Source organism: Arachis hypogaea, chromosome 6, assembly GCF_003086295.3.
Source record: "Arachis hypogaea cultivar Tifrunner chromosome 6, arahy.Tifrunner.gnm2.J5K5, whole genome shotgun sequence".
In the NCBI taxonomy this organism is placed as follows: Eukaryota; Viridiplantae; Streptophyta; class Magnoliopsida; order Fabales; family Fabaceae; genus Arachis; species Arachis hypogaea.
The window spans coordinates 112,112,238-112,124,289 of NC_092041.1; the positions used below are offsets into that span (position 1 = coordinate 112,112,238).

Sequence of the window (12,052 nt, forward strand, 5' to 3'; positions counted from 1 at the left end):
TTTCAATTCCCCTATAGTTGAGATATAGTGCTATACTAAATTTTAACCATGCATGTCATATTATTGATGAATTGATAGGAAGCAAGGGTTGATATTTGGACATTCAATCATTTTCAAAGTAACATATTTTAATTCCCTTATAATATATTCTTTTGGGTCACTTTCCCTGTCCATTTAGGTAACGATATGGCCTTATATTGTTTCCCTTCTCCCAACCAATGAGAGTGACCTAATTCTCAATGCCATTTTTCTGCCTCCCTCAGCTCCTATAACCATGGACACCCATCACAACCAACATTTTTAACCTTACATGTTAGATATTATTATTATTATTATTATTATTATTATTATTATTATTATTATTATTATTATTATTATCGTGTTAATGTAAAAAAAAAAAAAAGAAATTCAATCGTATATATTGTGACATTAGTAAAAAAAAATTGTTATTTTACACACCAAAATTAGTCATTATAATATTTATATATAAATATATCTGTAGTTTAACTAATTTTAAATATATATTTTATATTTTAATATATATTCTATTCTAATAACTAATTTTAGTATATATCAAGTATAATTATTAGTACAAATATCTTACTCAACTGCTCTTAATTTATTTCTAGATAGTTTTTCTCCTAGATAACTACATCAGGTTTAAATCCCAGCAATAAGTGGGTTGTACTTGAAGAGTCTTCACTAATGTGTGTTAAGTGCGTGTATGTATGACTAAATAAAAAAAAATATTCAAAAGTAATTATTAATTAGTTTATTTATTTATTTAAATAAATATCAAGAGTTTAAATTGATAGTTTATTTTATTTTATTTTTTTTTGGAAAAACCTTCGTCACATATTCACATGAGTATCCAAGAACATCATAATGGCTTCAAAGCAATGAAATGTGAGAAAAGAATAATAATCACACATTTTTTTTTTTAATTGATATCAAAATTGAAGAAGACGATTAAGTCTTTTTCCATGGACACGTAAACCTCAAAGGTGTTAGTTGTGCATATCTACCATTTATATAACATCAGAAATTGAAAGTGGACAAAATATAAAAATATATATAAAAAAAATACAACGGCAAGATAATTTCTATTTTATAGAAAAAATAACGTGTCACTTTATTTTAAATATTAATTATATATGGAATATATATTATAATAAGCAAATGTTTTAGTGTTGATACAAATTGTTATGATCACATGCTACACATTGAAAGGGAGACCACGTCTAAAGCTTTTAAGTTTGCTTGATATAAATGTTTCCGCCACCTGAAACTTTTTTATTTTTACCTAAGAGGATCCATCATCTACTATCGAGGGTCAAATCATAATGATAATTATATTTCTTCAAAGTAATGATTAACAACTAAGAAAGCAATGACAAGAAAACCTAAGAAAGCAATAGTCAATTCGATTAGTCATGATCAAAGCTTAATTAACATCCATGCACCATTAAAAAAATTTCTTACCAATTAAAAAAAAAAAAGTACTTCCATCACATGAACTAAAACTAAATATTTATGCCCCGTGCAAGAAGTACCATATATCATTAAAAGGGAGTTTCTTCGATCTAGACTTCCGAAAAAAAAAACAAAAAAAACAAAAACAAAAGGAAAGCAGAAACTAAAATAAAGATGATTAAATGTATGAAACTTCTGTTTCGTCCTTTTTGCTTTTAAACCAAGAGTCTCGTTAGGAGAACCAAAATTCTATAGTATGAGGCGGACAAGTTATTATAGTTAATTTTATTTTTTAAAAAGGTTAAAATGTTTTATCTTTAACTTTTTAATATAATTAACTTATTAATATTTATAAAATTATTGATTGAAAAATAGATAAATTTACATATACTAAAACTATGCTAAATAATTAAAATAGATTTAAAAATATGTAACTGAGTACTGATGATGAGTCAATATCAGCTATTTTTTTTATAAAATTTTATTTTAAAAACTGTTAAGTGTCTAGTATTTTTCTTCTTTGTTTTTACTTTATATTTGAATTAATACTAATTAATTTTTTATTTTTTAAAAAGTTGATCAATAATATTCTAAAGATGCAAATAAAACTAACCAACCAAGCACAATAGTATAGCTAGGTTTTTCACATCCTTCTTTTTAATGATACAAAAACTAATTTAAAGATAATTCACGAGATATAACATAAAAATAATGTTGAAAATTATTACAAGATAGAAACAATTTCAAAATATCTGTTTCTATTAATTCCTTCTTTTCTCCAAAACAAATTCTGTCCACACTGTTGTTCTTCAAGGTGGACAATAATTAAAAAGCTACCTAATATAACAAGACACGTAGCTTGATATATATGTTACTATTGTTTTAACTTTTAAACATGGTTATCCAAAAAAAATGGAAGTTGGTAAAATGTCAAAACATTGATGGTCCTGTATTGTAGTATTTCCATGAAGTCAACTAAACATGAAAATCAATTAATGATGAAGACTCCGTGGCAATTCACTACGTAGTTTCAAAGTCACCAAATAACAAAAGTTGATTTGTTTTCACATTTTTATATTTTTTTGGTTTTTTTTTTCCCAAGAAACAAAGAGAGTCTATTTCACATGCTACTATCCTTGTTGAAAAAGGGTGTGTGTGTGTGACAATTAAGCTGCTATTTCGGTTGGTTGCTTGTTATGAATTAAATGATGCCTCAACTTTGTGCCACCAAATAAATTAGAGACTCTCCTAATTAAAATGGTCCAATCTTAAATTTGTGGTAACTTTTGCAATTGGCAAGTTATAATGAAAAAGTAAATAATTAATTCTTCTACTAAAACAACAGTGAAAGCAACTCACACCCTAATTTGTCATATTCAAAATCAAAACCTTAGATACTTGAACCATTACAGAATTTAAAAGAAAAATTAATTAAAGGATTTAGTTAATAAATATCTTAAAAAATTTAAGCTTTTTTTTTATATTTTTAATAAATTTTGAATATATTAATGTATTAAAAATATAAAAAGGTTATTATTTTAAGTGTCCTTAACAAATACACTCAAAACATTTGCTAACTATTTCCTTTATTACAATCAAAGTCTCGTTTTGATGCGAAATTGTGGTAGATTCTCTAGAGGTGTTTTAGTTTATTATTGATTAGAGGAAGAATTCATTATGAGTAGGGCATTGGGGTCTAAATGTTAATTTTAAATAAGGGCGTTTGCAAGGTTATGACAATATAAAGACAAGGAATTCAGCTCGTACCTTCGAGGTTTTAAATTTAAACCATATTATCATCAATATATAAAAAGAGTTGAAAGTTGAAATAATTTTCGAAAGACATATTGAGTATTGACCAACATAGCCTGAGTATTTTCCGTTTTTTGTTTTTGGAAAACCAACAATAAATAGGCCCACGAATCATGGGTATCTAAATTATCCAATACCAAGAAAATGTGTGGGCCAAGGCTTGGTGTAGTGGCAATATTTAACATATGCAGCAGGTTTCATGGAAGTCCAATACTCTGAAACAATAAACTCTTAACTACTTGGGATTATTGGATTGACCGTTGTCTCCCAACCAGTAAACTTATCTATACAAGAATGCATGACCCGCAACTGAAGCATGGATGATATCATAGATTTGACTGCCTTTTAAAGAGCTACACCCTGACCCAAAAAAAAAAAAAAGATACACCAAGTTCAAATTCCAACTAAGACTGAGATGAGATTTAATAACCTTTAGTGTGTGAATTGTGTATTTAATAATAAATTTGAGCATGTTGGCAACTATCGCATCACAGCACAATCGAATTTGACATGATTTACAGTTGAAACCTCAATGTCTTCAGTTGGATTCTTAATTTGGAGAGCACAGCTCCAAGAAATATCAATCAGAAGAACCCAGGGGGATCATATGAAAAACTCGTACAAATGATAACACCCTAAATCTACAAAATATAAGCTCATGAAGTTCACATCGTATTCATAGACAAAAAATGTCAAGCAGTTCCGTGAACACGAACGTGATACGGTGGTCCCCGGCAGAAAATTGGCTCGGATGGTGAGGTGGCCTTTGCACGAGCACGTAGAATGTCGCTTGGATTATCAATCACTGCTGCGGCTAATAGTGTGTACTCTCCCGGGACAAGAAAATGCAAGCAGAAAGAATGTTTGATTTGTTGAAGTGGGGGAATTTCCACACTGATGTCACTTAGAACACCTGAAAAACATTGATTATAGCAAAAACATAATAGTGTTAGAAAAGTTTACAAATGCATGCCAATTGCAGAAAGTGGAAAGCAATTATTATGGGCATTACCTGTCCATAAAACAGTTGCTTTGGTTCCATCGACACAATTCTCCCCAGCTACATCTCTGCATGTAATATTGAAATTGATTTTGATCATATCCTTTGTGTTATTACGAACCAGAACCTCCATTGGCGTCATTTCATGTGCAATCACTGAACCTCTGGAAGCAGAAGATTCGACGATATTAGATTCTTTATCAGGATCAGGTTTTTCTGATTCAACATCATGTCCAGTGAGCCTGAACATGAAAGTCAGTGGATCTGGCAGCAGGACATCCATGATTGATGTCTGCAATGCTGCCTGGATCGCGTCCTTGATATTCAACTCGCCAGAGCTATTACGTCCCGAATGCCACCGGACCTTGATCCTGGAGATAAGGCTCTTGATACAAGCATTGAGCTCGGCTTTTGTGTTCTTTTGAGAGAAGGGTGTGCTTCTGCCATCTGCCTGATTGTCCCTCATGAAAAAGGAATCATCAAGAACAGGTAATTTGAAATGCTTGAGTGGCACTAGAACCCTTGCCGAGCAATCCCTATCGATTCTTGTCTTAGGATAGCTGTGTTCAGCAGCATCCTGATCAACAGAATGATTTCCCTCGTTGCTAGATTTGTCTAGTTTGATGGAGACATTGATTTCAAACACAATGTCAGTTGGATTAGATAACTCGAGTTCGAGAAATCTCAGTCCCCAACTTCCTCTGGAAGGATTTATCTTCACCAATTTGTCCATGTTTGTTGTAGAGTCAAAATGTCCTGTGGAATCTAGATCATCAACCTTGGGAAGATTTTCACCGACATGGGCAGGAAATTCCATTGAAAGAAGCTGAGCCTTTACGAAAGACAAACCCTGCAAAACACAAATCTGCAAGGGAACAACAAGGCGTCTGCCAGGGGGCACAGTAGATGCATTTGCTGGAGTATCTCCAGTGGTTTGAAGTGGTCCTGAAACAAAAATGGAAAGAGTATTATTATCATTCTCCTATAAAGAATGCAATCTGCCACATGCTGGAAGATCCATAGTGAACCTTATTTTATCCACATATATGGACTGCCCATGATGGAATAATATACAAGAGAACACCGATGTAACCTAAGTAGCACATGTACTGACATGGACCCTTGACACAACATGGACAGAGACACTAACTCTTCTAATAGCAGAATACAAACACCCATTTGTATATTAAAAATTGTTCAAGATGTCTATATATTCAAAATTTACAAGCATCAAGGTGCAAATATTTACCACTTTGTAAGCTCCTCACATGGGACATATGATTAGTACTTTCAATAAAAAAATATGGGATATCAATACTTAATATTGGATGCATGTCTGATGTGTGTCATATTCTGTCTGTGACTTTCACACACTGACGTGTAATGGACCAGCCATGCACCAATAAGTTGGCATCTCTGGAGGAGAGGAAGACAAGGGAAAATTGAAAAAGGGGAATGACAATGATTCAAATGTTGAGGTCCACTAATATAACGTTTCATCTTAGCATGTTCTGATGCAACTACCACAGAGTGATTAGTCTCATGTTTTGGATCGAAATAAAGGTACAAAGAAATGGGAGCAGACAGTATAAATTGCAAAACTAAAGCCTACATGGCTACATTGAGAATATCTATGCATATTTGACAAATATATAACTCTAAAAGGGCCATTAACACCACCAAAAAGGAGGTAAAAGATAAATTGATGAAGAAGAAAGCAAGAAACAATCAGAATCTGTGTTTTTAAAGTGGTACCAGCATAGTGGATCATAAGTGATGGACTGCTTCCATCTTTGATGTGCCTCACATTGCTTCCAGAGACAGCCTTCCCACCACCAGCATCAACATCCACTGATCCAACCTGCCAGGCTCGCAAGGTCACACGAATTGTCACTTCAGCACCAGGCTTTAGAGGGAGGCAAGATTTTAAAGTCTCACTAGAATATGAAATCACAGAATCTTGATTTTTCCCTGACAGTGAAATATGCGCCTGCTCAATTGCAACTGTGCCTGCATTAGCCAGACTTATCCATATATCACGAATTTCACCTTCATATAAAATGATGGCACCATCACCTCCAACAACACGTGATATCAGCAACGGAAGTGGTGGAACTACAGAAATATTTGGAACTGTTACATTCTTCAACTTTGGAGATCCACAAGATCGGAAAGGGTCAGAAAGGACAAGCCCTTGGGTGGCCCCAAGAAGCAGATTGTCAACCTCTTTAAAAAGATGCTCAGTAATAACACCAAAACAATGAACAATGCACCCAGGAATTGTAACCGGCCCCACTGATGTTGGAATGCCTGATAAGGTGATCACTTTCGATGAATTTGGCAAGAGTTTTACACTCATGGGAAAAGCATCTAAGTTTCCTGAATGAACAGATAGGTATATGCTGTCAACCCTTAAATCAAAGCCACATGGGTTTGCCAATTCCACCATGACCTGGATAGGCTCTCCAACAACCCAGATAAGTTCTTGCTTCTTGACATTGATTGGATCTCCTTTACTGAAGGGTGTATAAATGAATGGACCTGAAGGAGCAGAACCTGCCCACCAGTCTGGTCTGGCTGGATTCCGTTTTACAATGTCCATTTGTATCGGGAGGAGCGGAAAAGAATGCAACCTGAAAACAATTAGTAAACAAACTGTTACCCTTTGTCCATTTGTATTGAATAGTCATGATGTAAATTGTCGAACTGGAAATTAAATCTTTAACAGAGTAAACACCTTATAAAAGGTAAAGCAGGATCAGCACATCGTGTCCCTGGTGGCAGCCTATCTGCTGAATTTGAAAGGGCATTTGCAAGGCCATTTTGACCACCAGGAGTTATTAGAGGATAGTAGTGTCTGAGAAGTCGGGCTGCAGCACTCCATGCAGTAAGAGGATCTCCAGCACGAACTGCAGAGAGCAGAATTTCTCTCAGCACAACCATCTGGAGGGTACTCCATTGAGATTCGAATAATGAAACTGCTGATTGGTGATAAGTTTTCCCGCCATCTCCATTTCCCTTCTGTGAATAATTAATGGTATGAATTACATTAAAAATGAATTATTTTATTAAGAAAAAACTCTTCAATCTATCAATGTCGTTTTGAGACTCTAATTTCAGTCAAAGCTTTCATGCTAGATTTTTCACCTTCAATAATTTATATGATGTACTTAAAATTCAAAACAAGATGCCGGGAAGGTTCAGGTAGTGCACACATGATGTGTAGAAGTAAGAAAATTCAAGTTTCAAATCAAAATGTATCCATCCAAGGCATAACATGATCATATATCTTTTTAAAAAAGCAAGGCCTGTGTGACTAGGCAGTTCAATATTCAAAAGAGATATGGTGCATAGATAGCTCAGTGTTGTAAACTCACATTTTTCTGAGAATGATCTGATATTGAGGATCTACTTTGAACATGATACGCTTTTGTTGTCATTGCCAAAACTTGCATAGCACTAATTGCAGCCAATCGATTTTCTTGCTGAAGATATAACTGAGCAACCTGCCTAGAAAAGAAAGCAGCTTTTCTCTGGTACCCAAGATTACCATACAAACGAGCAATTTCAATATATAATACAAGTCTATCACTTGCATCAATTAAAGATTTAGCACCATCGGCAGCAGTGGTCAACAACTCAACCACCTCCTTGGCCAACTCTCTCCTGCAGATTGAGAGAATACAGATCGCTGTTTTAGAAAGAATAAAACAATGGAAATACATTGATTAAAGCAGTACCACACTACAAGTTCCTCAAACAATTTCCAACACAAAGCAAAGATATATTAACTGTTTTAACTAATCAGATATAAATTTACGAAGTACTAACAGAAATGTTGATCTAATTTCTGAAAGTCAAAAATCAAAATTCACAAGGACTTGGAAACAATACATATTTTTTATTGAAGAAATACCAAGGTTAATTAATTTTACATTCATAATGCACCGACAAAGCACCTCCTACAAGAAAATAAGAATAAACCAAGATGGCACATCCATCACATAGTAAAACGACAGTACCACCTACCTGCAAAGGAACCTTGCTAATTTCAAAGTAGCTTCAAGTTCAAAAGTTATGGGAGAAACTCTGCAGCAGAGAAAAAAATAATTAAAAAACATGTTTAGCGGAGAGTTGACTCATGGAATGTGTTAGAGAGATCAGTTAATTAAAGAGTTAATATTCAAAGTGGTTCCTGAATGTGCAGTCGATCCTCAACGTCATCCCTGAACTTAAAATTATCCCAAATTTGTCCCTCAACTTAACAATGATCGTCCTTGAGATACTTTTTGGTGGTGAAATAATGACGTGGTTGGACGAAGGCCACGCTATACTGGTAAAACATCGCCGTTTCATTTTTGGCGCCCAAATAGAACATGAACGACGTCCTTTTGGGTATTTTGAGGGGTTTTAACTCCAACATGTTAAAACCCTTCAAAATATCCTAAACGATGTCGTTTATGTTCTATTTGGGCGCCAAAAATGAAACGACGACGTTTTATCAGTCTAGCGTGACTTCCAACGTGGCCTCCATCCAACCACGTCATCACTTCGTCATTGGAAAGTATCTCAAGGACAACCGCAGTTAAGTTGAGGGACAAATTTGGGGCAATTTTAAGTTCAGGAACTACTTTGAGTATTAACTTGTTAATTAAAACTCATAGAATGTGTTAAAGAGATCAGATAATTAAAACTCATAGCAGAAGTTTTACCGTTGAGTATTATCTTGTGACTTCTTGTAATTCAAGATGACACTATTATAACGATATCTAACTTCCTCCTCAACCACTGAATCTTTCTGGCCCATACGGTCAATCTGATACAACAAAATGAAGTGAAATAAATAGTGATTTTAAACTAGAAATAGTCAGATGAACAAATTTCATTACAATCATGGTCATCATATGTATATTCCTATCTCATGCATTGCCACTACATCTCATTTCATAGCACATGTTATTAAAGTAGGCATATAAACAATAAGATATTGCCATAGTGCATCCTCTTAATCAGTCAATCTGATTTCAAATTGCAACATTAATCACCAAATGATAAGTGTTGAAAAACCATTAACATGCAATCAGAGATACAATACACAAAGCTCAAAATACAAAGCATACCAGAAGAATACCACAACAATCTAATAAAATCATATCACCTGGTGTAGAAGCAATATAAATGAAGTTAAAAGTTCTTTATACTTTAGCAAGATGCATAAGACTTACACAACCTAAAATCAAGACTTCTTTACCAGAACCTTTATATAATTTTCAACATCTAGTTAAATCAACTTTGCTCTATTAATGGCATTTTATGTTCTTGGATCAACTATAAAACGTAAAGCGTAAAGTTGGAAAATAAATGATTAAGGGCGCATTTGGTTTACGTTTTCATATTCATTTTCAATGTTTTCTGTTTTTAGAATTTTGTAAAGGTAAAAGAAAAAACAGGATGTGAAAACAGAAAACAGGAAATTTTGTCAAAATTTCCCCTTAAAAGTGATAGATAAAGGGAACTGGAAATAGTAATAAATTTCAACTAAAATCTTCCCCACCACTTGGAATTTCTCAAGAATGGAACATGAAAAGAAAACAAAGAAGAAAGAAGAGAAAATACCAGCAAGGCACAAACGCTACCCTCCAATGCTCCAGCATACCAGAAGTAATCCCCAGTCAACCTACAAAGTTCCAATGCCGTAGAATAATGAGCATTAGCATCAACTGGGGATCCAGCCAGCAAGCAGTAGTCACCGATTGTCTTCTGTGCACGTCCAAGTCTCCGCTTTTTGGCCTTGATAACCTGTGTTTCCACAAATTACTAAAGATCAATCAAACTGAACTACAAAACAAGTAGAGAGGGAAAAGAAAGGGAAAAAATGCCCACTATCAAATATAAATAACACCACTAAAAATGGCCAAAAATACAAAATCAGGACACCTAAACATGGACCTCCTCTGAGCTGAGACCGGCTTGAGAATCCAGTGGTGTCTTGAGAATGGTTCCAGAAGACTCCGCCTGTAGCACCCATTTCTCAAATTCCATAAGCAGTGATGCAGCTATTTCCTGCATCATAGTGTGGAGGTGAAACTCCAATGTTGGACGATCCGCAGGTGGAAACAACCTCAAATTCCCCCCTTGCCTTCCTCCTTCCTCAAGCTACAACCACATAACACAACAGAAACAACACATATAAGATTCTTTCTAGATCCATATTTCTCTGTTACATTGCTAACAATAGTCAATAGATAAACAAATACACTACTCCTTTTATCCATTTCTCACTAAATTGCAAACAAGATAATAAATAATTAAACAAATAAATAAAGTGCATGCTATGGTAAAAAGATGAAGATTCACTCTCATAGATAGCTATGTAGGAGAATGTGCCATTTTATTTTTATTAGTTTTTTAAAAATAAATTTATACACTCCTCTTCATTCTCTTCACTCAAAAACCTCTTCATCATAGAATTATCCAATAACAGTCGTAGATCAAGAACTTACTTCTCAAATCTTAAAAACTTTCCAAAACTGAAAAAATTCAGCAAGGAATCAATCCTAGTGGATTATAGCAACAAATGTAACTGTGTCACTTGCGCTATGTAATACTAAAAAATCAAAACGGTGAATTGATACCAATAACAAAAACATCTCCAAAACTAAACAATTCATCGGGACTCAATCCCTCAAAATTGAACATATTAAGGCAGTAAGGCAGTTTTATGTTTTAACGCTTAGAAAAACAGAATCAGAAGCAGTTCATTTGATGCTAAATCTTTGGAAAGACTAAAAAATCTCATTGGATCATGGTGGCAAGTAAGTTCAGCTAGAATTAGAAGCACACCGGAGAATCAAATGAGAGGGGGAAAGAGAATCACCTGGGAATCGTTGGGGCAGAAGGCGAAGCAACGATGCACAAGCGAAGAAGAGTAGGACCTACAGGAAGCGTTGAATTGATCAATGACTAAGTCGAGATCAGGGGAGGAAGGGCAATGGCAGAGTCCGACGACGGCGAGGGTCTTGCGGTGCGACTGAAAGTCCTCCCACGGAGACGGAGAGTTGCCGCCGAGAACGAATTTGAAGCGAATGAAACCGGAGTCCCATGGCTGGTTAGCGAAGGGGGATTTCTGGTGCTCGGTGTAGAAGGATCTGATTGCGGAGAGAGGGATCGTGTGGAGTGGCAGGAGCATGGAATAATAGTCGCGCAGGGAGTTAGGGGGGACCGGACCGATGGGGAGAACCGCCACCTGGATCATGGCGGAGCCCTCGATGCTCACTTCCGGTTCCATTACCACCGCACCGCACGGGATCTTCCGGTTGGTTTCGTTTGGTTAGGTTACTTTAGTTCTCCCCTGCTTCTTGTTTATTCTTTCTTAATTTCTTTCCGCATTCACATTCACAATTTCAGAATTTCTAATCTATTTGTCTCCGAGTACAATTACCATAAATATATTTGGGTAAACTACCAAAATGCACCCTGAATTATTTTGTAGGGGACTGATATTCTCAAATTGTTACTATAAAATATTTTTAAATTATTTTAAAATTTCTTAATTGAGTATGGGGAGAATATACCGTTTAAGTTATAATTCATTGGCTAAAATTTAAAAAGATAGGAGACTCAAACCCACAACTTCTTAATTGAGTATGGAAAGTCTATGCCCTATTACTAACGTTCTACATTAATAAAAAAGAGTGATGCAATAAATTAAATTTTTGTGTGACAAATAAAATTGACATTAGCAAGTGAGTTTGAGACTTTGAGTAC

The 12,052-nt window shown here is 34.7% G+C and overlaps 1 protein-coding gene across 1 annotated transcript; it reads right to left on the reverse strand.

Moving 5' to 3' along the window:
* Window positions 1-3,696: 3,696 nt before the first annotated feature.
* On the reverse strand, window positions 3,697-11,762 carry LOC112755754 (trafficking protein particle complex II-specific subunit 120 homolog). Its single transcript, XM_025804048.3, has 10 exons — window positions 11,163-11,762; window positions 10,235-10,441; window positions 9,902-10,084; window positions 8,998-9,101; window positions 8,315-8,374; window positions 7,663-7,951; window positions 7,023-7,306; window positions 6,041-6,918; window positions 4,298-5,230; window positions 3,697-4,198 (listed from the first exon to the last, which is right to left on the reverse strand). Exons 1-10 carry the CDS (start codon window positions 11,571-11,573, stop codon window positions 3,978-3,980), a joined length of 3,570 nt encoding a protein of 1,189 aa, XP_025659833.1. The 5' UTR covers window positions 11,574-11,762; the 3' UTR covers window positions 3,697-3,977.
* Between the last annotated feature and the right edge of the window lie 290 nt (window positions 11,763-12,052).